A 26579-nucleotide genomic window follows, 5' to 3' on the forward strand; every position below is an offset into this window, starting at 1 on the left:
ATTTCAAAAAAAGTAGTGGTCACTCAGACCGATTGGCCCAGCTCGTGGATGGCCTTGGGAGCCATTTTTCTTTCAGGGATTCTGACTTCTTCCCTGAACCTCACATCCTTAGATGCCACAAGGATGTTGTGTTGGCTTTATGTGTGCACGGTAGCTCACATGGAGCACTGGGAACGCCAAACGAGGGAGGGCTGGTGCCAAAATGGCCACTTGTCTGGGTCACCCAGAACCTGGAGGGCCCTGTCCTGGAACACGGGTGTACTGGATGATGCGTGATTTCACGACACTTCAAACCGAAAACTGAAATCACTTCATGAAGACTATTCTGGGGAGCTGGAAAGCTGCCCAGCTTCCCAGCACCAAACTCCTCCTAGCCCCACTCCATGTCACCGAGACCACAGCTGCCAAGCAGAATGCCCTGCACTGCTGTGCGTGGTGTCTGACTCTACCAGCCCCGGCAGAGAGGACTGGAGTGACAATGACATAATTTTGTTAAAAGCCTCTTTTCCACGACTTGGGGTTGAGGGGCGAGACTGTAATTCCAATTCAAGAGATTCTGAAGTGCAGAGGCAAGGCAACAAGGTGAGGCAGCTATCAGAGAAGTTCTCACATTAGCAGGGAGTCAAATATCCCTTTCTCTGCACATAGTAGTTCCTGAATGAACGACTGGCTGAATGGCATAGGCCTTTTCAAAAGAAATTAATCTCATAATGCGAGATCTCAGTGTTTGTTGATTTCTTCCTCTGTGCGTGGGTGTGGACTGTTTTTGCATACTTTACATGGTGGTTCACCTTTGACCTTGACCACAGGCATTCTGAGTACTGGTACATTTAGGGCCACACCTGACCCCATGCTTCCAGATGCCCACCGTGTCCTGGGAAATGTATTTATGGTTGTCAGACCACAGGGGTGATGAAGGAATCAAGCTGCACTGTCTACACTATGTGGACTCCAAATCATCCCAAATCTTGTCAGACCTAGCGGTGAGCCTCCACGTGGGGGCCCGAGCCACACCAGGGCAACGGGTGGTCTGGGAGCTGCTGCTGACTTTGACTCTGCCCCATCGCCACATGAAGCCTTCTCAGCCTTCTCCCATCAGCATCAGAGGATAAGAACAACTCCTCTGGCAGCAGCCTCTTCTCATTAGCAACCTGGAATCACTGCTGTGCTGAAGGCTGCATTGTTCTTCCACGTTTGAATATCAATTTGCATAATGAAGCAGGTGAGAGCGCCTCTTGCCCGTTCAGGCAGCCCTGATTGGCAGAGAGAGAGGGATTTGTACATAATTGGCCGCAATTAATTTGACGCGCTTTTATAAGGAGAAAAGGAAAAAGCAGAAAATTGCTCAGTGCTCCAAGTCAGAGCTGCATCTGCACCCTCTGTGGTATGTGTGTGTGTGTGTGTGTGTGTTTGCAGCGATGGGTGGGTGTGTCACGTACAGGCATGTGAGTGGTAACCTTGTGTGTGTGTGTGTTCAAATGCAATTTTTTTTTTTTCTGGGAGCAAAAAAAGGCCATTCCCTACAGGTTCCTGTGCCCGGGAGGTCCGCAGCTGCAGTGTCCTTCATAACGCAGTGCTGTTAGCCATCTTGTTCAATTTGTATTTGAGGCCACTAGGAGACATCATTAGACATCCTAGGATTCTTCCTTTAGTACCAGGATGACACCCAGCTCAACATCTCTTTTGTACTCAGTCCAAAAAAGGCTGAGTCGCAGCTGTCTCGGGGTCTGTTGGCAATCAGTTCTTGCAAGAAACTGAACGGGCTTGCACTGAACTCAGAACACAGTGCGGTGCTAGTGATAAGCTGAGAGATGTGTGAGCAAGTTTTCAGGAATCAAGCACTTAGCGATTTTAATATCAAGGTGGTTTACAGACTTAAGCTCTCATGGTCTCCTTGCTACGGGTATTTCAGAAACAGCTAATACTGTGCTTGCCTTATTTCCATCTTAAGATGAAGACGGAGGGATGTAGTGGGGTTCATGTCCCTCCTCTCCAATTCTTTTCTCTCTGCCTTCCTTTACTTCCCTCTAAAAGGAAGGTTTCTGAGAGTGGGATCTTTTCCTTTCTTGCTGGATTAAGCAAGTACATTGGTTCCTTCCAAGGAGAGAGAAAACTCAGCACCCAATGACATTCTGTGTCTGTTTAACTCATTCATCCAGTCAACCCTCATTAAGTCAGTGGCGTTTAAATGTGCAAGGGGCTGTGAGCTCAGAAACAAAGACAACTCCCAGATTCGAGTGAACAAAGTCTCTTCTAAGTTCCTGCACGCTTACAGCTGGGGAGAGAGTGGTCTATCCGCTCTCGTGGGGGTCCACAATCACCTCCACCTTGGGAATCTCAGGAGCCAGGCCAGGCAGGATCCCCACGGGAGGGGGCTTGAAGGATTCTGCCGCCTCAGGCCAACACGTCTAGGAGGACACGGAGAGGACACAAAGCTATGTCGGTGTGGTAAAATGGGGCCGCGGCAGGCTCTGGGGGCAGCTCACCCCAGATCGAATCCTGACACCCTCACTGCTAGTTGTGTGACTTCAGTGAATCTGCTTGACTCTTACAGCACTCTCCTCTTCTGGAAAATGGCTTCAATAATCTTCACCTTAAAGGGTGGGTATGAGGGCTAAAAGTAGCCACAGATGTGAAGAGTCTAACAGCAGACACATAGCATCTGCCTATTAAATCGTTCAATACATGTTCGATAAGAGGGGCAGGGAGTATCAGGCAGATTTGGCCCCAGGAATCCCAGGGACTATCAGCTGGCCGAGACAAACGTCAAAGTGAAGGCAACCATTACAGATCCTGTATTTGAGCTGTTCTATTCCGCTCTGGGCTGGGGAGAAAGGCAGTGGAGATAGGAAAGGTCCCTGGAGGCAGGAGAGCCCTCACTTGCGGGGTTTGGTGGTGATCTAGCATTGATGGTCTCTACGCATGGCCAGCGTTCAAAGCAGACTCTTCCCCATGTCAGACAAGTTCATGGGTTCTTCGGAGGCCCTCAAAGCGGGAATGTGGGTCTGCCACTCCCTGAATGCAGCTGGTTGCTTACATCGGTCCCTTTGTCTTCTCCATCAGATGACACCCCTCCTGCGTATTTCTGTTTCGGCTGCCTCGCCTGAGCAGGAAGCCCTTTGAACAGGGGATCTTTAAAAACACCTGCCTCCACTCCTGGCCCAAACTGACTCCCTCCTGCCCTCGTGGCCTAATCTAGACTGGAGGAACCAAGGCCCACCCACCAGGTGACTGGCTTCAGCCACCTGTCCTGTCACCACTGATCCTCTCAGGTACAAGCCAAAGGCCAGCCCTTCTCCATTCTAACTGCAGGGGCTGAATACCAAGCTCTCCAAATGATCCCTGCAAAGCCCCTTCAGTAGGCTTGAGGGGAGTGGGAGAAAAGGGGGGGATGCCACAGCCCTCTAATAACTTCCCCCAAAGTAGTTTGCTCTCACGACCCTTCTTATACTGGCAGGTCCTGGCAGGTGGGAGATTTCACAGCTGTACTTTACCTTCTACCTGCATGGACAGAGTCCTATTTATTTGAAAAGGTTCCCCAAGTGAGTCTGATATTCATACCCTGCTCTATGCCACCCCTTCCCAGGCAGTCACTTCCCCTGTGTCCCCACAACAGAAAGATCTACTCAAATGGACTAACCATCTAATTGCTAAGTGAGGCCCTGAAACTCTGCTCTTCCTCCTCCCAACTGCCTCCCAGAAGTCCAAGCTGCGTGCACCTGGAGGGAGCTTCCTGCCTACTTATTTTCTTCTCTCCACTAGGGCAGCTCTCAGGATCATATTGGCCTGGAGATAACACCCTTGATACTCTGAATCAGAGCCCCCCAGACAAGCCTGGATAAAATACCAGAGGAGATACAGGGTGTGGTTGTCTCTTAATGGCTCTCCGTGAGCCATGCTGCAGAGGAAAACCCAGCATCAAATTGTGAAGGACATGGTTGGACTTCCCCAGACTCCGGTGCTCTCAGGCCCCCACTAGTCCCAGCACACGCCCCGCTGTGCAGAAAGCTTCCAAAAATATAACAGGCCTCACACAGTCCACTGGGACCCTTGTCCACTCTTGCCATCATTATGACAAGGTGGGGACACAAAGCCCAGAGTCTGCACAGGCCACCGTGTTTACCGTGGATACAATGGTGACATCTCTAAAATCTAATTCATTTTAGGCCAGATGCCTTTGGCCACATATAAATTTTCACAGCTGCATTAATTTCTCTCAAAGGACTTGAACTTAGTTGCCCAGCACAAAACACTAATTCTTAATAAATCCTCAACCCAGAAGCCAAGATTTAGTGAGCATCATATAAAAATTTAGCCCCCTTCTACTGAAACACTTACTTCTAGTTTTTGTTTTTAAGGAGAGAAAAAAAGATATTGAGGACCTCTCTTATTTTCCTTTGATGTAAATAAATTTCAGAATGAAGAAACTTCCTTCAGTAGCCAGCTAAATGGAATAGCTGTCTTCTCTTAGGATCAGAGACTCAGCTGTAAGCAGATTCCATCATCCCTGGGAGACTCCTGAGCCCCTTGCTCTTCCTAGCCTAGGAGAGACAGCCTGACAGAGGGCTGAGATGGAAGCCACGCAGATAAATTCGTATGATCTGACCAGTCCAGGAAGTGCTCAAGCTTCTCCCACTCCCAGAGCACCTAAAACTTGAATACAGCATGCCACACTGTATGCTTCGACTTCTCTGAACTGAAACCATTTGTTGCCTATGCTGGCTTTTATTTGGGGCCCAGTGCAATTCAACTGGTGGAGGAAATTATGAATTCATACTCATGCTAGTTGGTTTAGTTGCATTTTTAAAAACATTATGGCTTCAGGAAGGCTTCTATTCCTCTATTATTTTACTTAGGGACATCTTTCTAAGAGTTAGGCAGAGCCAAAGTTTGGTTCTGATGCTTTTAATTTTCATTTCTTTTCTTTTTTCTCTTCTCATCTTTATTCTTTTTTTCTTCCTTCTTCCTTCCTTTGTTCCTTCCTTCCCACCCTCCTTTATTTCTACTTCTTTCCTTCCTCCTTTCTTCCTGCCTTCATTTCATTGTCTTTTGATTCATTTCACAGAAAGATGGCTCTGCTAATATCAACAAAATGAGACAAAACTTTCTTCTTTTTCCAGATAAAAAAGACAACCTTCCTCAGATCCACACTGTAAAGCTTCTGCTCTATGCACAGGGGAAACTTGTGTTCCTCATGTAGCTTTGTGTCAAGCTCCTAGCTAACCAGTTATCTTATTGTATGTATGTACTTTTGGAGGATGCATATACAGTTGGCCTTGGAACAATACAGGTTTGAACTGCCCAGGTACACTTAAAGAGGATTTTTTTTTTTATACCGGACAGTACTATAAATGTATTTTCTCTTCTTTATGATTTTTTCTTTTCTTTTTTTTTTTTTTAGAGAAAGAGATCTTGAGTGGAGGGGGAGGGGCACAAGGAGAGGGAGAGGAATCCTCAAGCAGGCTCCCTGCTGAGCGTGGAGTCTGATGCAGGGCTCAATCCCAGGACCCTGAGATCATGACCTGAGCCGAAGTCAAGAGCCAGATGCTCAACCCACTGAGCCACCCAGGAGCCCCACCTTCCTTATGGATTTTCTTAATAATATTTTTTCTCTAGCTTTATTGTAAGAATGCAGTACATAATCCATATAAATATACAAAATATGTGTTAATTGACTATTTATGTGATCAGTAAGGCTTCCAGTCAACAGTAGGCTATTAGCAGTTCAGTTTCTGGGGAATCAAAACTTGCACTCAGATTTTTTTACTGTGCAGGGGACTGGCGCCCTTACCCCCACGTTGTTCAAAGGTCAACTGTGTATATATATATATATATACATATGAACACACATGTACATATATGAGTGTGCATTCCTGTGTAACAAAGAATCTGTCAAGGAAGATATGTTCATCCACATGAAGAGAGGACACCTGTTTACCGTTATTGAGAAAAACGGCCCCCGTGCCTTATGATTAAATAAGGTCCCTTCCAGTTCTGTGATTTGAACAACGCAACACGATCCAGACTATGAGAGGGGTGCATTAGTAATATTGTCCCTAGAAAAGAGTTGTGGAAATCATGCCCTCCATCCCCTTTGACAATGATGTTACTACGAAGAGGTCTAGTAGGAGGTTGCGTGGGAAGTACGCACACATATAACACGTTACATGCTGCGAGAAATGAACCCTAATCGGGCTCAAGGACAGAGCAAACAGGAGCGCTGAAGGACACTTGGGTTTTCGACTATCTCCCTAGAATTCAGCAGCATGGAGAAGACTTCCATGGTGTGTAAAACATGTCTGCAAATCTTCAGTGCGATGTAGATCAATTCTTTGAAGCAAAGGAGATTCGTGGGAAGAGGAGTTAAACTGGATGCTGCTATAAGAAATACCCTTTGGAAGGATGGGGCTGGGTGCTGACAGGGGAGATGGAGACGAGCAGGAGAAACCCCAAAGTCTAACATCTGCGGGGAGCTCAGAGAGCAGGTTGTAGGAGAGTCATGAAGGCCCTGTATCCATTTCCAGGGGCTGCCATAGCCAGCTACTATTCACAGGGTGGTTTAAGACAACACTAAGTTATTTCCACACAGTTCTGGAGGCCAGAGGTCCGAAATCAAAGTGCCAGTGCTGTGCTCCCACCAGAGGCTCTAGGGAAGAGTCTGTTCCTTGCCTCCTCTTCCAGCCTCCAGATGGTTCTTGTGGTTGCAACACTCTAATCTCTGCTTCTGCCTTCTCCTGATCTTCTCTTCTGAGTCAAGTCTCTGCCTTTCTCTTGTAAGGACACTTGTCATTGGATTTAGCACCAACCCGGAGAATCCAGGCTAATCTTATCTTGAAATCCTTAACTTAATTACATCTGCAAAGATCTCTTTTCCAAATAAAGGTAACACTCACAGGATACAGGGGTTAGGACATGAACGTATCTTTTTTTGGGGGGGTCCATTCAACCCGCAATAAGCGCCAACAGTACAGCAGAGGTCAGAGGTGAGGAATTCTATGTGGGAAGCCATGGAATGTCAGGAAGCAGGCAGTCACTCAAGGAAAGGAGGACACGGTGAAGACTGAGGCTGTGAAGGGGTACACGGAAAGGAGAAAAAGGAGACCCTGGGCCCCCCTTGGGAGCCCAGTAGTCAGCACTAAGCCATCTGCATCCTAGGACTGGGAGGGTGACCACTGCGAAGCCCCACTGGTTGCCTCAGTCAAGGCGTCGGGCAAGTAAAAAATGGACTCAGGAATTAGGAGTGGGCAAAAGTAGTCCCATTCTCAAATAACACTAGCGAAATGGTGAGAGTTGACCCTGAGCAACAGCACTGGAGCTGGGCAACCTCCAGGCCTTGTTCTGGGTGCAGGCCACCCAGGAAGGAATGAGGGAGGCTCAGTACTTGGGGTAGGAGCCCACATACCATGTCAGATTGGTTCTGGTAATTGAGAGACAAAGGGGCAGGTGTCCCTTCCCCTCTACACGCGTGCCCCATGCCCTGTGTCCTCCCAGGCTGGGGGGTGTTTTCTTGTCACTTCCTCCAGGATTGCTCTTGACCAGCTGCTACAAGAGGACCACTTGCTTGACAGCTCCACAGGAGGACCACTTGCTTGACAGCTCCACAGGACTCCCACGCAAGAAATCACACCCTAGTTTGCTCAGCTACCTGAAGATCCTTTCCAGGCCCTCATTTCTAGCTCCCTGGCTAGTAAGGCATGCCTGCCACTATCCTTAGTAACCTATTTTTGGCTCAGTATTCCGTGATCTGACCAAGAGGGTCTGCGCCAGGACCAAGGTGTGGCAGATCAAGCTTGAGGTCAGCTGTCTCTCACCGGCTTTCAGCCTAAAATGAATAGGGTGAGGAAGACACAGCTGTACAGTGGAAAGCATGGCCCGTTTCTTCACGTGCTCAAATACCATCCAATCATCACGTATCAGTGTGCACTGTGGTGTAAATATGCTTATCACCAGGCTGGTTCTCTTCCAGAATGCACACTGACTTGTTTGCACGTTGATTTAAAAGTCCTACACAGTCTCTATTACAAAAGGATACGAGGTGACTTCAAGATGCTATGAGACTTCACATAGAATAATCATTATCTAGAAAAGCCATGGGTCCTTATTTAGTTGTCAGAAGGCTGTCCTGATTGTACCTTCAATATTGCAGGCAAAGGTGGTCGCCCTCATTAATTAGATAGGCACCTTTTGGACATTTTAAAAGCTAATAAAAATTCCTACAGTTCCTTGAGGAAAAAAACTGCAAAATACATAGTGGGTACATGTCACATTGTGGGGTAGGAATGTGTGAACAGGATGCAGCCAAACACCCTCAGGAGCCCAACAGTCAGACAGCAGTCTCTGCTTCCTTCACCCCATGACTCCATAACCGCCCCTTCTCTTTCCTGCTGCCGCCCCTCTCCCACCCTCCAACAGTGGCTCAAACTCAGGGTCACAATAGGCTCGGGGTAAAGTCAATGTGTGGGCCGTTCGCCTGCATAAGTACTAGAAATCACCACCCTTCTCTTCTTAAGGGAATGCCTTTGAAAAGCTTCTTAAAGAAAGTGCAAATGAGGGGCGCCCGGGTTGCTCAGTCGGTTAGGCATCTGCCTTCAGCTCAGCTTATGATCCCAGAGTCCTGGGATTGAGCCCCACATCAGGCTCCCTGCTTAGCAGAGTCTGCTTCTCCCTCTGCCCCTTCATCCAGCTCGTGTTCTCTCTCTCGCTCTCAAATAAATAAATAAATAAAATCTTTTTTAAAAAGTGTAGATGTTAAAACACTATCTAAATTATTGTGGATCAGTTCATCAGATAGCTGCTTTTTGGTAGAGGAAAAGGATCTAATTTGTTATGCTTTGACAAGGTAGATGGGAAGATAGGAAGAAAGAGGATGAATGAAAACTAAGCCCTGGGATGGAAACAGGATGGCACACTGTTTAGGGACTGTAGGCGGTGAAGCATATCAGAAGGAAAATGACTTAACCCTTCCCAGGTTCAGTTTCCTCACTGACAAATGAAAACATTTATAGCACCATTACATAAGATCATCTGTGTAATGCAGCTGCCTTATGCCTGGCTTGTGGGAGCTGAAAAAAACGTGAGCAGAGATATAATTGTTGAAGTTATATTAATTATGACGATGACTGTTATTACCATTATCCGTAGTAACAGTAGTCCTGGTGGGGGCAGTGGACAGTAACCTCAGGGTTAAGTGAAACTGATAGAGAAAGTCATCAAATAAGAGAATTGAAAATTCAATGAAAAAGTGGGGGCAGGGGTGTCAATGCCAATCCTTACCGACATCATAACTTTGTCTGGGGTGAGCTACAAGGGAGATACCCTGGCGAAGTGATTTTAGAGACCAACACACCGGGACGCAAACCTTTAGCTCTGTCACTTGAGAACGTGTGACTTTAGGCAAGTCTGGAAACTTCCCAGAGTCTCGGGGTCTTTATTTGTAAAATGGGAATAGTCATACCTATATGCAGAGGACCCATATAAAATAGATGTAACATGCATAAGGTACCTAGGGCCCAGCAAATATGTCCCTTCCTTCACTCGGTGGTCCAGCTCTTTCCCCTCCTTTCTATGGTTGGCAGACCGCAATTTGAGAAATCCGTCTGGGTAGGTGAGACATAGGGGAATGAGCATGGGGGGCTCTTTGTTAAGGGCAGTAAGATGTCACCAGCTTCCTTACATTCTCCTGCTGCTGGGGGGACTGATGGAATGTACAGTAGGGCTGCTAAATGTTAGAACTTGCACCCATATTTAGTTACAGCATGTAGTGGGATAATTCTGAATTCACTGATGTAATGTGCTACTGCAAGATGGAAGCCATCCAGTGAAAAGGATCCCCAAAATAGGTTTTCATGGAAATTTAACTCCGAACATTCTGATTTTGTACCTCACCAAAAATGAGATCTGGAAAATACTTTTCTGCCATAAAATTGAAGATAATTTCCCAAAGATATATAAATTTAATGGCTATAAATACCTTCCCATCATCACTCCAAGATATTTACCACTTGATCTGAGTTGTGTGGAAGATATGCCATCCGTGACAGTCAAAACAAGTTTAAGAACTCTCTTCCATTTTAAATGTTACTTTCCTTGATGAAAATTTAATCCCATTGAAAAAAGAATCTTCAAAATCACCTCATTTCTATTCTCAATATTTCCATCTTGACGACTTCATTCTTTACCTTTTCTTTTTCTAAATTCACAGAATACACTTGCTGTCATGCAAAGTCAGGCCCGAGACTTTGTTTTCTTAAGGTGTTGTGAAGGGAAACTAATATCAATTTTGACATTTTAAGTGCACTTTCAGAAAACCCTCTTTCTGATTTATATTAGCATTCCTGACACTGATGTGCGTTACATGTCATTAGTTACTTAAATGTTTTCTATAATTATGTAAATTATGTTGACACTGTCTGGAAGGATGCTTACGCTTTACGATTTTGTCATCTGCGAAGTTCTAAAATGTATCTGATAACCATTTTTAAGTATTTTCAAATTAGATAGCTGTTAAAGGGTTCTTGCTCTCTTGTTGCTTTCTTTGCCTATAATGCTTAGTCCACTGCTTTGCGTGAGAGGCTCTTACATAAATATATCCTGTTTCCCTCTCCCCACAGACTTCAAAACAAAACAAAACAGGATAACCATGTTATGATCGTGGTCCAATGGAGCTCATGGTCAGATGGGGAGATCTGGTCAGGTCCAGGTGTCCAGATTATTACAGGACAATGTGGAAGACAGGTGTTATTAATAAAGGGAGGAAAGACTGCCATGTCAGAGGAGAGAATGACTCACTGTCCAGATGAGCCATGGAGCTCCACAAATGAAGCGGCCTCTAGTCTGGGTCTTGAAAGTTCCATAGGAGTTTGATGAGTGAAGAAGTCGGGAGAAGAACATCCCAGGCAGATGCACAGATAGAGAGGCATGGTCCGGAAGGACAAGAAGTTGGAAGCCTGGGATGTAGGCTGCAAGGGCCGAAGCCCTGGCCGACCACACTGAAGAGCTAGAGCACGATGGGAATCCCATGTGAAGGCCCTCGGAGGCACAGCAGGAAAAAGGTCTTTATTCTAGACTCATTGGAACCACTGAAATTCTCTAAGGAAAGAACGGATGGGATCTAACTTTTCAGAACATAACCAACATAGTGTGGAGGACAGACAGGTGCACAACCTCTCTGTTTGAGCAGCCTAGGACAATATATTCTTTCAAAACCACAAAAGGGAAAACAATCTCCTTGATCTTAATTAGGCTTATTTCAAATAGAAAATCACACAGTTGTTGCCGAGTAGCTCACGAATGTATGGGAAAGATAAATACACTGTCCTAAGCAATCCTCAGAGATACTTGACGAAAACAAAATGATAAATATGGTAGATCCCTCACTTAGTGGCCCAGAGCTCCAGGAAGGACTGTGGTCTACAGTACTTCTGCCATATTATTGATGGCATGGCAATATGGTCCTACCACATTGTGTGTGGGGACATGATCCACCAAACCTCTGCAGAGCCTGATGTGAGGACACCGTCTGCCATACTTGACAAATCCACGCGTGAGGACATGGTCTACCATGCTGCTGCCACATCCCTGTTTTCGGATGGGCACGGTCCACCTCACCTACGCCACATTCAAGTGTAGAGCTTTGAGGAGGTAGATGGTCTTAACCCCACTACTGCCCAAGCTATAGAAACAGGCACAGAAATTGGTGTAACAGGAGGTAGAGGGAGGAATCTAATTCAACTTTTCTGAGCCAGGATCATAATGACAAAAGATGTCAACGAAGGAACAAAGAGAAATATTTAAAATGAATTAAGTAATAAATGCATGAATATATGAATAAATGAATAATAAATCATGTGTTAGAAGAGAGAAGTAAATAAAAACCTAAAAATAAGGAAGAAGGAAATACAAAGAGAGGTATTATTTTTTTAAAAATAAAGAAGAAAATAAAGGAAGGCAAATCAGAGAAGGAGGTAACATGAAAAGGTAAACAGAGTGAATGATCCATATATGTACATATAGATCTATTTTTTTCATTCTCTTAGAAGCTTGTTTACCTTCCTCACATGCTTTTGAGTGTTCTTGGTGAGTAGAGATGAATAGATGGAGAAATCAGAACCTGGGCCCTCAAAAAGACTAGCTCTTCCTTCTTACTCTTCCCAAACCATCTGTTAAGGGTTCACAGTTTTATTTGAGGGAAACCCACCCCACATTAGAAATCATTAACTATTTGACCTATCTGTTCTAAACACACATCAGTCCATACCTCACCACTTCATCCTGGGAAAGGGGTGAGAAATCACATTTTCTAAATCCTAAGGAAACACAGGGTAGGAAATTTGTTGTGAGTGGAAGTTTCCAGAATTATGTGGGGGCATCCACAGGCACTACTGGGTATCCCAGGGAGGTAGCTCCTCTCTCTCATCTTGGACCATCCCAGCTATCACGGTTTCAGGAGACAGATTGCCCACAGAAATCATGATGGTTCCAGCAGACCTAGAGAGTATGGTATTTAGGACAGGTTTGGCACATCATCGTCCAGAAAAGATGCGAACCAGTGGACACTTCCCTTCATCCCACAACTGCATAGCTAGGCAGGGAGGCTTGCAATTGGTATGGGGGCTACCTATTCTTCGGCACCACACAGGGCAATCATCAAATTCAATAGCAGTTAGTTCTCTTCAGGAACAATGTGAACTACCCTCCTGCTTAGCCCTAGGAACACACGAGCGTGCAGATGAACAAACAGAGAGCCCACAGCAAAATACCACTGGGAGGAAAATGAAGGCCACAATGGGCCAGGGCCCTCAGTGTGGGTGCAGGGGGCGGCCCTCTAATAGCACACCAAACGGGCAGCCCTGTGCTGACAGGCCACCCAAGCACATTCAGCGGGAGCTACCACACTCTCAGGAAGCCACTAACACACCAAGCCCCTTATTTGCAGCCCAGGGCGTACTTGTGCCGACCTTTCACAAATCAGAAAGCGAACGTGAAGTACTATTATTTCGGTAGGGAAACTGATGTTTGCTCTCATGTCCCAATTTAAGGAGACATAAGAAAGGACTGCCAATTCTAAAGATGGAGAAAATTAACAGGTACACGAGAACTTTGAGTATGGCTCAGAACTATCCCTCAGACTGAGGGAAAGACGGGAGGTTTCAAATGGTCCTCTTACCTTTTTGTCACTCAGGCCAGAAACCTGATCCACATACTCCTCTTGAATCATGAAGGCAGCTAAGTTGGCAGTGTAGCTGGCCAGGAAGATGACAGCAAAGAAGGCCCACACCGACACCATGATCTTGGAGGTGGTCCCCTTTGGGTTCTGCACGGGTACGGAGTTGTTAAAAACCAGACCCCAGAGTAACCAAATAGCTTTGCCGATGGTAAAAGATGGGCCACCTGGCTCTGTTGTGATGAAAAGACAAGGACAGAAAGTTAAGACAGAGTCACCGGTTCTATTTAAACAGAGATACCAGCTCTGTGTAGCCAAATACACAGAGCTGGTAAGTTCCTGCTCAAAGCAGGAAACCCTCCGATTGAGATGCAGACATTTTTAAGTTGAGAGTTTGTGTCTCTCTTCTGGGACCCCCCCAGGAAGGCAGAAGAGGGTCCTTTAGAAGAAAATCCAGGGGCCTGGTGTGTGTGTGGGATCTTGCTTCAACTAAAGCTCATGACTCAGCCAGGGCACTCAGCCAGGGCTTCCTGCCCCCATGTAGACAAGACCCTCAAGACCACATCATAACTGAATGACAAAGGCAACTACCCCACTATCACACTCGCATTATTACTCTTGTTCCTAAAATTCCTATTTGTATCTACCAAGAAAGGATTTCAACTTTAAACAAGGTCAACAAGAATCGTATGGAATGTTCTTCTACCCGTCATGGACCTCCTACAATTGTATTCACACTGATGCTAGATGGCTTTGAATGTCCTTTATCCTAATTTTTCTTTAGCTTCTAACACTTAGCACTAAATGTTTCAAAGACAGCCTCGACCCCACTACAATGTCAACCCATCTCCACTGGGTTTCCAACCGTGGTAGCAAGAATATCAGGAACCCAGGGAGGAAGTCACAGACCCCTGGCTTCACCACGCTATCTGAGGACAGAAAGGCACACTGTCTCTGACCTTCCTCCACCCAATCTTTACATCCACAGTGTCAAGGCTTCCGTCCAGAGATTTATTGTGGCCTCGCTGCTTTCAATGCTTGGCGATGGCAAAATCTCACCTGATGTCTGGGGCTGCATGCAGCCCCTCCACTGCAGAAATGAACATCTGCCCGCACAGTTTCACCACACATTAGCACAGGTCTTATGATGCTATCTGTGCTCCTGACAGCATCTGCTCTGACAACTAAATCAGTGACTACACATGTCAAGCCTCGTATCTAACTGTGCTCACACATCTGTGCATGTGGACCTTATTTCATGGAACAGATGTGTAACTCCAAAGTTGTTCATAAATCAAAGTTTTGTACATTGCAAAATGCCCCAAGGAGACCTGATATTTACTGGTCCCGTGTTGAATTCCTTTGTGAAGACAGGCGCCCTTGCTTTGAATTTTGTAGTTGGATTTTTTTTGCCTCCTTGATTTTCTTCAAGGTGAAAGGACAGCACACATTCACTTCAGTTCTTGATGCTGTCAACATATGTATGTATTTGGGTGTTTCTGAGATGTTTTGCTTGTTACTAATGCCCCTCAGGATGGGGAGAAGGTCATGATTTCTAGAAGACCCTTTGGTACAGGCACAAAGCCCCCTGACTGTACCATATTATGGAGACATTCAAACTTCCAGGCCAGAATGCAAGAGCTGAAGGAGAAGGTGGGTCTGCACCTGGAAATGCCCTCAGTGCAGCAGTGGTTCACAGCCTGGACTGTGAGGTCAGGAGAAGCACTAAGGGGAGTTGTCACACAACACTGCTGCCTAGCCGCCCACCGCAAAGATTCTTATTAAATTGAAGGTAGGTGGTTATTCTAATCAGTGCGGTGGGTGCTTATTCTAATCTGCAACCAAGGTAGAAAAGCACTATTCTGAAACACAGTAGTGGTCCAAGACCCACCCTGGAATCAGTGAGCTAGAATATTAGAAAATGAAGTCCAAGCACCTCTGTCTTTTAAGTGCCCCACAGATCATTCTTTGTGTAGCCAGGGTTAAAAAGGGCTTCCCTCTTGGAGGCATACTTTCAGAATAAAGCTGACATTCTGGATGGGAGAAAACCCAGAAAAAAAGTGTAGTAGTCCCCGAATTTTGGGATTCTCGGAAAGTTTTGGATGAGTTATTTACAGGGGTCTCATGTCCCCCTTTAGGATTCTAGTAAATGCTTTGTGAAGTCTCATAAATGCCTCGAACACATGGGCAGCCCTCATCTCTCTGGACCCACTTAGCCAGAAAATTGGACTGCCCCCAACAGTAGCTATGGGTGAGAATTGCTATCTGCTGGCCATTTTATTTCAACCACCTAATGTCTATATCCCTGGCAGAGGGAGCTGGGCCAGGGTCACAGGCTTCGGAGATCTCGTACGTCCGAGGTGGAGAACTCCTTCAGCCACAACTACCCTGCATATATCTCGGGGCAGCTAATCTTCTTTATTCTTCATATATGGGTATATCTGCCTTGTTAGTCCATCTGTTCAGACAGACTGCTCACAGCCTAAGGTCATCAAGATAGTTTCCTCTGACATGTTTATGCCACACGACTCTACTGGCAGCTTTCCTCTCATTTACCCCGGGGCAGAACCGGACTCGCTGGGTGAGGCCTCTGCCAGCGAGGGACATACAGATCCAGACTAACCTCTTAATTGAGGTGTTTCTAATGAGTTGCCAAGCTGTTGCCATAGAAGGCTGAGAGTTCGTTTTCAGAAAGGGTAAGTCAGGGAGCGGGCAGTCGCCAGATGAGGAGTACAGAGACTCGGAACGGAGAATGAGAGCCAGCACAGGCGCAACTGGCCTTACCTCTGCCATCAGCGAGGCACCGGTTGTAACCCACAGGGCTGAAGTACTCGAAGACAAAGACAGCCACGGCGGAGACAATCAGCAGCATCACGAACATCATAACCCACACGTCAGCACTGAACGGCTCTGGGGAAGGGAAAAACCCAAAATCCAAGCTCAGAATTACAACAGAACAAACAAGATTCTGGTTCATTTGCATATTCATTTGCTCAGGCAACACGTATTTTGGGGGGGGGGCGAGACAAAACCACAGGTGTGTTGCGTTGCGTTGCGTCTCTTCCGAGAGCCAGGGCCTGGGTCGGGGAGGAGTGACAGGCTGTGTCGAAGGGTCTCCACTACCCTGAGGGGCAGGTCAAGGTCTATTTTCTTTTCTTTTCTTTTTTTTTTTTAAAGATTTTATTTATTTATTTGACAGAGATAGAGACAGCCAGCGAGAGAGGGAACACAAGCAGGGGGAGTGGGAGAGGAAGAAGCAGGCTCATAGCGGAGGAGCCTGATGTGGGGCTCGATCCCATAACGCCGGGATCACGCCCTGAGCCGAAGGCAGACGCTTAACGACTGCGCCACCCAGGCGCCCCAAGGTCTATTTTCTTTTCAAACACACGAGGAGAGCTTCTTGCCTATGAAGTTTTTGAGATAGTTTCTGCTACTGCCAGGAAATGTGCCTCTCCAAGAAGTACTAGATTGGGGGAAATGAATCAGAGCGGACTGGTTCTTGGTTTATGTTGTCCCCTCTGTGGCCACACCGCAGAGATGGAGGCCTGGAAAAGCTTTGACTGATGCTTCCAAACTTCGTGTGCAAATTCATTCTCCACAGATGTAGTCGCTATTTCAGGCTTGACTTGATTCGGTAGTAACTACACCCAATGAATAACTCCTCTGCCCCCTTGCCTCACCCGGCCTAAACTTCCTAGTCTTCATCTACTTTTCAACCCACTTGGATACAGTGTATTTTACAGGGCATCATCAGGGTATGAGAATAGAGGTCAATGCCAAAAAAAAAATCCATCCACATTGACAATCAGTATCCATAACAGTGGGAGTGTAGCCAGTGACAAGGTAACATGCCTCGGCTGTAATTAACAGAACAAACAAAGTGAAAGGGTTAATGGGATAAGACCAGGCAGGAGAACAAGAATGTTCGGCACGTGCTTTCTTTAATTTCTTTAATCATTCTTGCTGAATCCCTTCCCTGGATCTCGATCTCTCTGGCTTAGAGGTGTTTAGAAATTGAACACTGTATTCCAAGAGCCACCTCCTTGAAGGCCTACAAAAAGGGACAATTGCTATTCTTTCCCATGATACGATGTTCCCTCAATTGTGTCTCAAAATAGTTCTGGCCTTTTTAGCTGTCACATCACATTGTAAACTCATAACTAAGTGAATTAACATACTGTTTTTTCCATCTTCCAAATCATTAATAAAGATGAAGTTGAGAAAGGGGAAAAATTGGCTGGAAATTATAAAATATTTTCTTTACGTGAAACCTACTTTATTTTTGCACTTCTGAAGGGAATGATAAAACCTGGTCACTTAACAATTTAAAAAGGACCTTGATAAGGCAAATACCTACTGTGAAATGCTAAACCTTTTAGTGGCAGCTAGAGACGTGAGGGCAGCAGGTTTAATTCAAAGCCTCTATATGGGGGAGCAGGGAAGCCCCCTTCCCCCCAGTTCTCACTAATTTTTTTATAATGATTTTTGATTATGTTACGTTAGTCACCATACAGTACAACCTTAGTTTTTGATGTAGTGTTCCATGATTCATTATCTGCGTATAACACCCAGTGCTCCATGCAATATATGCCCTTCTTAATAACATCACCAGCCTATCCCAATCCCCCTGATTGCAGTCCTACCCTGATTTTACTGTTGTCTAAGATTAGGGAATAACTGAGTAAAAGCATCCTCTCCAGGCTTTCTTTTCCCCAATGGAGCTCAGGACACCTTCCTGTTCACAAAATACAACAAACATTTGTATTGGTTTTTATGATGTAGAAAGTACTTTCACCATATGCTTTATATAATCCTTATAATGGCCCCTTCATTATGGTATTACCATATTTTACAGAAGTCAAGGTCCTTTCCAAGTTCATACTCAGAAAGTGGCAGGGCCAGGTTATAATCTGAGGTTTTCTAGGACAAAGTTTGTACTTTCTCATTGTATTTTATCACTTCCTTGTCTCTGCCCATCACACTGGTGCCTGATTTAGGAATTGCACTCTGAAAAGCCCCCATGGGAACTGGAATGCAGGCTCTGAAGGCAGCCACATCTGGGCTTTAATCCTGGATCTGCCAGCTGTGAACTGACAGATTGTTGGAAAATTGCTAAATGGGTCTAAGATTCTGTTTTTTGAGCCATCAAATGGGTATAATAATAATATCAATGAGCATCAATGAGATAATATAACAAAAGGATGTACAGTAATGTCTGGAACACCACATAACAGGTGTCCAATAAATGTTGGCTTCTTTTACCCCTGCAACTAACTGCTTCTCCTCCAAACACACGCACACACACCCTGCCTGGCATTGCTATGTCATTCTAGGGCTATGCTGATATATTACTGGCTCTTCCAGTTCAGAAGTTGAGGTTAGTGCTCTACCGATGGGTTAGAATTAGAATGTAGTTTTGTCTGTATCTCTTAATGTTCCAATTATCCTTGCAAAGGAAAAAAGCAAAAAAAAAATACATAAAGCTGCTATGAGGATTAATGCATACAGTGTGTGTGCTATCTAATAACATCTCACATAAAATTGGCAGGGCCAGAATCTGCCTCATTGTAAGAAGGCTAGCTGAGAAACTTGAGTAATTTATGGAAGAATTCTATGGGACCTATAACTCCAGTTTACAGTACATTATTTAAAAATTTCCCCTCCCCCCCCACCAGCTTGATAGAGCTTAAAGAAACATTAGTCAAGGTCTATTCCAATATCCTCATGCAAAAAAAAAAAAAAAAAAAAAAAGGTTGATGTCCTTCAGAGAGTTTGTGACTTGTCCAAGGGCTTACGGCTTGTTTATGGTCAAGCCAGATCTGTCTCCTAGCTCAATGTCCTGTTCTCAAGGCAACATTTTATTTTCCAACCCCTTGCTCTCATAGCCCCTGCAAAAAATATGGGGTATGAGCTCACAAAGGAGATCATCTAATTGAAATTTTGGCCTTATCTCAACAGGTCTTATATCATATCTAAGGCTTTCGACACATAAGCGATGCTGGAGAGTAGGGAAGTACAGAACGGCATGAGGAAGGACGGGGTGAATGGAAGGAAGTATCAGATCAGCTGTATCTGGCAAAGCCCAGAAAATGCATGTAAAAACAGAGAACCTCTTTTGGTAGCATGGAGCTCAATTCTTGAAGATAGTTAAGAGGTACTTCAATGATAGCAAGAATTAGAGATTATTAAAGCAGGAAGTAGCCTCAGAGATCAGCTGGTTGAAAATGGCTTCTTCTGTGGATGAGGGAAACTGAGTCCCAGGATGGAGCACATTTGCTCAGGGTCAAGTGATGAGTAAGTGGCAGGAACGGAATTAGAGTAGGAGCCCTGATGGCCGGCCCAGCCAGCATTGTTTTCTTACAGGGTCTTATGGTGTCCTATTGGTTTTGGGTATTCTTCAGTTTTCATGTTTGAGAATAATTGATTCTGAAGTCCCCCAAATTAAATAAGCTCCTAGCAAATCACCTCCTGGCTGAGAGAGCCTGGCCACGTGCTCCTTCACTTAATCCTCACACCAAGTACCTGTCCTTATGTCCATTTGCTTCACGCCGGCAAGCATATCACTTACCTAAGAAGGCAGAAGGTGAGACAGTCCCATTGCTGCGTGACACCATGACACTGATGCCGGTCTCTATGAAGGGCACGGAGAAGTCGACCACCTCAGATCGCTCCTCATTGATGGTGAGCGATCCCACCGCCATGTAGGCCCTCTTCATGACCACCTGGGAGAAAGGCACAATGCTCCAATTAGAGCACTCAGGAAGGCAAGGGGCCACCACAAGGAAAACAGCCCAGCAGCAGTTTCCTTAGTATAGCGGGAACAGGAAGTCTATTTACTGTTTTGTATTTTCTAAAATTTATAAAGGAGCATTTTTTTTATATTGACATGAAACAAAAGAAATGAAAAATGGAAATGGCCCTTATGTTCTGACACTCACCTCTCCAATCATACCGTTCCAGGTTCCATTGATTTTCTTCCCATGTTTGCCATTAGTAACCAGGTAAAGATCATAGGTGAACTTCACAGATTTAGAAATTTTCTTAAGGATGTCAATACAGAACCCCTTGCAGCACTTTTTGATGTAACCTGGCTCCTCATCTGTTTTATTCCTAACCAGTTAAAGAAACAAAAAAACAAAACAAGGCTTTATACAAGAGGCAGATATTACCCTTTACCATTAAAACTCCAACCCAAAGCAGGTCTGCCCCATTCACCGCTTAGCACAATGTGTTTCAGACCTGAGTGAGGAAATAAATGAGACCACAAAACTGTGATTCTTTCATTAGCTCATCACACTGAACCATGCTTTCTCACAATTTTTAGTGCTCCTTTGAAGTATAACGTACATCAGGAAGGTGCGCATACCTAAGGGTTCGATTGGATAAATTTGCACACACTGAACGCACCCATTTAACCAGCACCAAATTGAGATACAGAAAAATTATCCCTTTATTTTCTCTTCCAGGCATTTCCCCACCCTCACCAAGGAGAATCATTATCTGACTTCTAATAGGATAGCAGCTTAGTTTTACCTATATCCAAAAACGTTTCTAAGTCTCAAAATTTCAGGGCATGACAGCTCAAGAAAACATAGTTCAACACCAATGCAAATTTAAACCTCTATAAATTTGAGGTGCGGGTTGTTGAGACCAGGCAAGGCCAAAGCTATGTGAGCAGAGTTAGCAGTAAGTCTCCCAGGTCATGATCTGGACAGAACCACAGCGCTGCTCAGTGATTCCATTGCTCAGTAGTAACGGAAAATTGAACATGGTGCCCAATTCATTCTATGCCTCAGAGGTCCCCGCCCAGGCAGGTGCTGACAGCTGTATTCAATGTGCCTAACCCACACCACCCGGAGCACTGGGGAAGGGGCCATACTCAGTGACTATGCGTTTTTGGCAGGGGACTGTGTTCCTCATGCAGGTTCCACTCAGAGGGTCCACACTTTCCACAATGACAAAGGGGGCTTCCTCCAGGGTTACAATGCTCAGATGGTCATCCTCCTGTTCTTCTGTCTCAGGACACATTCGGGGCCACACATAGTACTTCATCTGCAGGGACTTGTCTTTCCACTTGCCCACCTGCACAGGGGTAAACAAAAGACTCAGAAACCACTGGCAAGAGACCTTAGCAGCCTCTCCTAGCATTACCCAGGAAGCTATTAAACAAAGGTAAACAGACACAGGCATTGTACGTAATAGAGGGGAAATTCTTTTTAACCTATATGCTCAAGAAGAGTCTACCATGCCCATATCTAAGAAAGGTAATATATTCATTTGCTCACTCATTTACGAAACATTGAAAGAGGATCTACTATGTGCTGGGCAGCCTGCAAAACCTTGGGGCTCAACGAAGCATCATTCTGCCCTTCATCAAGCTCACATTGAGTGAAAGGGTCAGAAATGTAAACAAATGTTTACAGTGATAGATGGTAAGTGCTAACACCGAAGCCCGTACAAGTGCTGGGAGGATGCCAGAGTTTTCTGCCTGGTGTGCCTGGCGGTTTTTTCCTATTTAACTGTAACAAGGAGCATGATAGTGAGAGCAGCAAATAGCTCTGGAAAGGTCAACAGAATGACTGGAGCAAATGAGCCAGAAGGATGTGTTTTGGCTTGGAACAGAGGTCCAGTGGGAAGCCTTGTGGAGAACTGGGTAGGTCTGAATTGGAATAAAATGATAGGTCGGGATTAAAGAATACTGATGCAGCTTAGCTGGGGAAGGAAGCATGGTTGGGCTGGTGGTGAATGCCACGGGTCACTGCAGATATGCACCTGCTGGGTTGGGTGGGAGCCCCGGAATGAATCACGTAGGTCTTTCTGTGTGCACAGGCTGTGTACCCCAACTTTAGGGAGCACCATTCAAACATACTCCAGTGTGAGAAGTGGGTGCCCCCTGGAATCATTCACGTGGTGGCCCTACTGCCAATCATCAGGAGAAATGTGTGGGTTCCATTGTCTTTTTGAAGAGCCATTCATTCCTGTTTTTATAATAGAATCGGTAGGACTTTGTTGGTGGGTTCTTGTTCTCACTCTGCCCTTAAGTTTCCTGAAGAGGGAACACCTTTACATTTTCTATAACCAAACATCTTCAATTACCCCAGGGATTATGGATTGTAAACTCCTGCCTTTTCCCAATCTATAATTTCCTCCATGCAGCAATGCAAATTAGCAGCATAAGTGAGGCACCAGGACTACAAAACTACTTAATTATTAACTACATAAATCAATAAGGAACAACAAATGGGCAGCACTTCATAAGTTTTCAAGCAAATAGGCTTAGATTTCCACATTCGTACAAAACCAAAATTCCTTCCTTCGTGTCTGCTTTTGTCTACAAGTTCAGTTTCTACCTAGTAACTCCCTAGGTGTGGTCTTTATCTCCCTCCCACCTGCCTAGTAGGTGCCGCCTACTTCTGCACCCATATTGGGTCTGTACAGCCATGGCCCCTGTTTTACTGTATCACTATATCATGGACAGTGGCTTGGTGTCCTGGACCAACTAGCATTAACCTTGGTGCTAGTTTTCTTCCAAGCCATCGTTCACTTTTGTATTCAGAATTAGGCACTGAACCGCATGTTTGCTTTCCTTTTTGTGTATCGTCTTCTCTGAACTGAAGGTCCTATTTTGGTGCAAGTCTGTTTTTCTTCATATTGCTAAGAGTACTTATTTCTCAAGCAGAACTATCCCAGCCATATGGGGATATTTACGTCTTCAGCTAGTGTTGGAGGGGAGGTAGGGCTTGGGGGATGGGAGACCCCACCCTGGGGGGCCATGTTGTTGGGTCACCCCCGACTTGCCCTATTTATCCCAGTGGCCAGACTGATATTTTCTGTGTGTTCAGTGATGGGGAAAAGTTGGGAATCCCTCACTTTTATGTATTTATATTTTTCATTCTTATCATCTTCTCCCAATAGTACCTTTGGGGTCTTTTCTTTTAAATCCAAATTTATTCTCTTCTATCTTTACTGCTCTTGGCCTAGTCCAAGGGTGCAGCAGCCCATTCTGGGATTACTGCAGGCAACTTCAAACTTCACACAGGGTACCCACCCCCCAGAGTGCAGTGTGGACACTGCTGCCACATGGCTCTTCCTAAAACATCACTTGGTTATATAATCGCTATTTAAGAACTCCAACAGCCTCTCACTGCCCTCGGGATGTGTCCAAACTTCTCACCTAGATGGTCAAGGTGTGTGCATTCAGCTTAATCTACCTTGACAGAGTTAACTTCATTATTTTGAAATGTGAATCCTGTGTTCATAGTGTAAAAGGAAGTTATTGATATTGAGAGCTAATGTAGGTTAATCAGGAACACGTTTCAACAAGCAAGCAGTATTTTCTTTTCTAATAGACTTACTGTATCTGTAAAACAAAAGTGCTGCAGACATAGCCCTTTGGCAAAGTTTCTCGTGACACCCTTGTGAACAACATGGAATATAATATCAATTATTGTATACTTTGATAGATTTGAAAGGAGTTTAAAATATTTATCCAAAAAAGGGAAAAAAAGATTGTTTAATGAATCAATGCCAACAAGGAAAGAGGTCTTCAGTGACGTGTCAGGAGACTCTGTTCTTACAAGTGCCCTGAACAGTGTTTCATAAAACCAAACAGAAGCAATGCTTACAAAACTGCAGATAACACAAAGCTAAATGGAATAGAAGATATACTGCATTGCAGAATCAAGGTTGGAAGTGATATGAATTAATTGGAATGGGCTAAACCAAATGGAATGAAATTTAGTAATATTTATACATAAAATCGAGCATTTAGATTTTTTAAAAGCAGTTGTACAGTATTTAAAAGGAGATATTTCAACTAACAGCAGTTTATAAAAGCTATTGCAATAACAAATATTGTATTTATGAATGTACAGTATCTAACACATGGGGTGAGGGAAGGGCACAGGTGATCCCACTCAGCTCTGCGTTCATCATACCACAGCTGGGAAACTTGTTGATCCTATAATTCTATGATCAAATGATTTTAACTTACTAGATCATTCTCTTTTATCCAATAATAACTTGCATACGGAGTCCCCGCTAGCATACCTTTTCTCAACTTCCCAATAAGCTAGCTGGGTCTTTCCTTGCTTCACTTTAGTTCAATTCAACCTACAGCAACTGCATGCCAAGCACGGGGCTATGTGTTACAGATAACAATACCAGGTAGCATTTAGCTAGGGCTTAGGATACGGTAGGCACTGAACATTCTAAAAATCTCATTAATCATCACAGCAAGCTTGTGAGATGCAGACTATTATTTAATGTCTCATTTTACAGATGAGAACAGAGGGGTTTCATGACTTATCCACACCATCACAGGGAGTGAGTGCAATGCCAGGATTTGAAGCTGAATGATCTGGCTCCCGAGCTTGGGCTGTACCCACTATCCTGCTCTGCTGCTCTCACCATAAAGGAGTAAAACATGATCCCTGTCCTCTGAGGACAGTCTAGTGGGGGAAAGACACTATCTGTTGATAATAATATCACATTAGGCTTTGGTAATTACCTAATAAAAGGTATAAATAAAGTACTCTGGGATTCAGAACAGAAGTGATTATTTCTGAAAGCTGATTATTTCTGAAAAGCTAAGGAAGACCCTAGTTTTTGAGCTGGGCCTTGAAATGTGATAGTGCATTAGGTGAAGAGTACTCTACCCACCGAGGCAATAGCAAGAGCAAAGCATCAAAGCCCTACAGTTGCTCAAGAGAGATCAACGATAGTCCTTCACAGCTGAAAGGTATGATGTGTGGGGAGAAATGTTCTATCTCAGTTCTCCTTCTCCTTAAAGACCTGTTCATTCTAGCTGAACAATCTTCATTTTCTAGAGAACCAACTGGATAGCACTCATCTCTTCCCAACTCCTTGTTCAATGGCATCAGGCCGGTAGCTTGAAATTAGCTGGGGGCACCCATGAAATTGGCAAACACCGCAATTCAGGGCTTCCTCTGCCCATCCCTGTCCCCCAGTTATTAAATATATGCCAGTCAGCAAAAGGACCAGAGTAACCAAATCATTCATTATTTCATGCTATTCACTACCGTATTTAGTGACTTTAGTTTTTCAGGTGTCTTGTCTCCTACCCTAAATTCTGAATGTAACCCTAAGTATTTTTGTGACCATGGACAAATGTTTAAAACTCTGAGTCTCAGGTTCCCATATTGTTAGAATAAGGAAATGATTTCTAAGGTGCCTTGCATAAAATCTCATGATCCCAAGATCTTTTTAGGACAGAGGTTCTCTACCACACTTCCATCTGATTAGAATCCAGTGAAAAAGTGTTCTACATGGTAATTTCCTCAAGGGAGGGAAGTGTCTGATTTGTTTATACGGAAAGATAAGCTTGTCTTAAAATAATGATTCTTTTTTATTGTTTCTTCAAGGATGACTGCCATGAAGAAGAGAAGTTAACAAATTCCCGAGGACTGAAAGGAGAAACAGTTTTGGGGGTGGGGGAAGCCCTCTGCTATAAATATCAGATACACAATGCCAATACAGAGTGCTTGTGTGAAAGAACATGTTTAATTACCTCAAATTAGCTACCTCAAGGGAAGGAGCAAGGACTTAGAAACAAGTGAACAACTAAGTATAATAGGAACTTTTGATGTAGAAAAATAAGGTATGTTTCAACAATTCGCTTAAGGCGGAGGAAGTATGGTGGGGATATTATAAATGGGAGAGTTTGTTCAGAACGATGAAGAATGGCAAGAAGACAAAGAGAAGCCTGACACACTAAAAGGGAAACTTCTGAATGCTTTCCTAGAATATCCGAACTGGTGTGAGTCTGTAATACCGGAAATGCAGAGAGCAGTGGGAAACGAGGTTAAGGGGAGATATTTCAGAGAAAATAGAGTGAGAAAAACTGAATGAAGAATTTATAGCCGAGGTTAAAATATGATCAGAAAAAGAAAAACCTTGAGGAAATAATGAAGAAAACGTCTATAAAGTGCTCTGAATTCCTCAGAGATAAGCACTAAACAAACATCATTACCAGGCACACATTTAACAACAACATCTGTCTATAAAAAATGCAGTTCTCCGCCATACTAACATTTAAAAAGAGCTCTTGAGGACTGAAATCATCTTTCTCAAGAGAAAAAAAAAATCTCTCATTAGTTTCCTCAGAAAAACATGGAGTCATTTTTAGGGGTTCTGGTTTGGCGCTCTTAGTACAAGCTGAACACCTGCTCAGCTGGGAATTTCTCCTCAAAAGGAAGTCTACCTCACAAACCTACAGCATATTATTCCATAAGCCTCGCTCAGGAAAATTCTAGAGAACCGAACTGTGGTGATTTTAGACTTCAAAGTCTTCCTTTGGCTAACAGATTTCCCCCATTACCACTAGTGAAACTGGTACCAATTAGCACCCTGAGAAGGCCAAGCATAAAATAGAAGGCCACAAGGACCATGTTCCTGC

The 26579-nt window shown here is 44.5% G+C and overlaps 1 protein-coding gene across 1 annotated transcript in view; it reads right to left on the minus strand.

Annotated features, from left to right (window-relative positions):
• Window positions 1–26579, minus strand: part of GRIN2B (glutamate ionotropic receptor NMDA type subunit 2B) — a 277553-nt gene that overhangs the window by 29036 nt on the left and 221938 nt on the right. Inside the window, exons 4-8 of the mRNA XM_008707015.2 lie at window positions 21042–21244; window positions 20101–20272; window positions 19731–19884; window positions 15947–16072; window positions 13166–13395 (exon numbers count right to left, since the gene is read on the minus strand). Coding sequence (XP_008705237.1) covers window positions 13166–13395; window positions 15947–16072; window positions 19731–19884; window positions 20101–20272; window positions 21042–21244 — 885 coding nt within the window. The remainder of the gene's footprint in view (window positions 1–13165; window positions 13396–15946; window positions 16073–19730; window positions 19885–20100; window positions 20273–21041; window positions 21245–26579) is intronic.

This window comes from Ursus maritimus, unplaced genomic scaffold (assembly GCF_017311325.1).
Source record: "Ursus maritimus isolate PB19 unplaced genomic scaffold, ASM1731132v1 scaffold_26, whole genome shotgun sequence".
Lineage (NCBI taxonomy): Eukaryota > Metazoa > Chordata > Mammalia > Carnivora > Ursidae > Ursus > Ursus maritimus.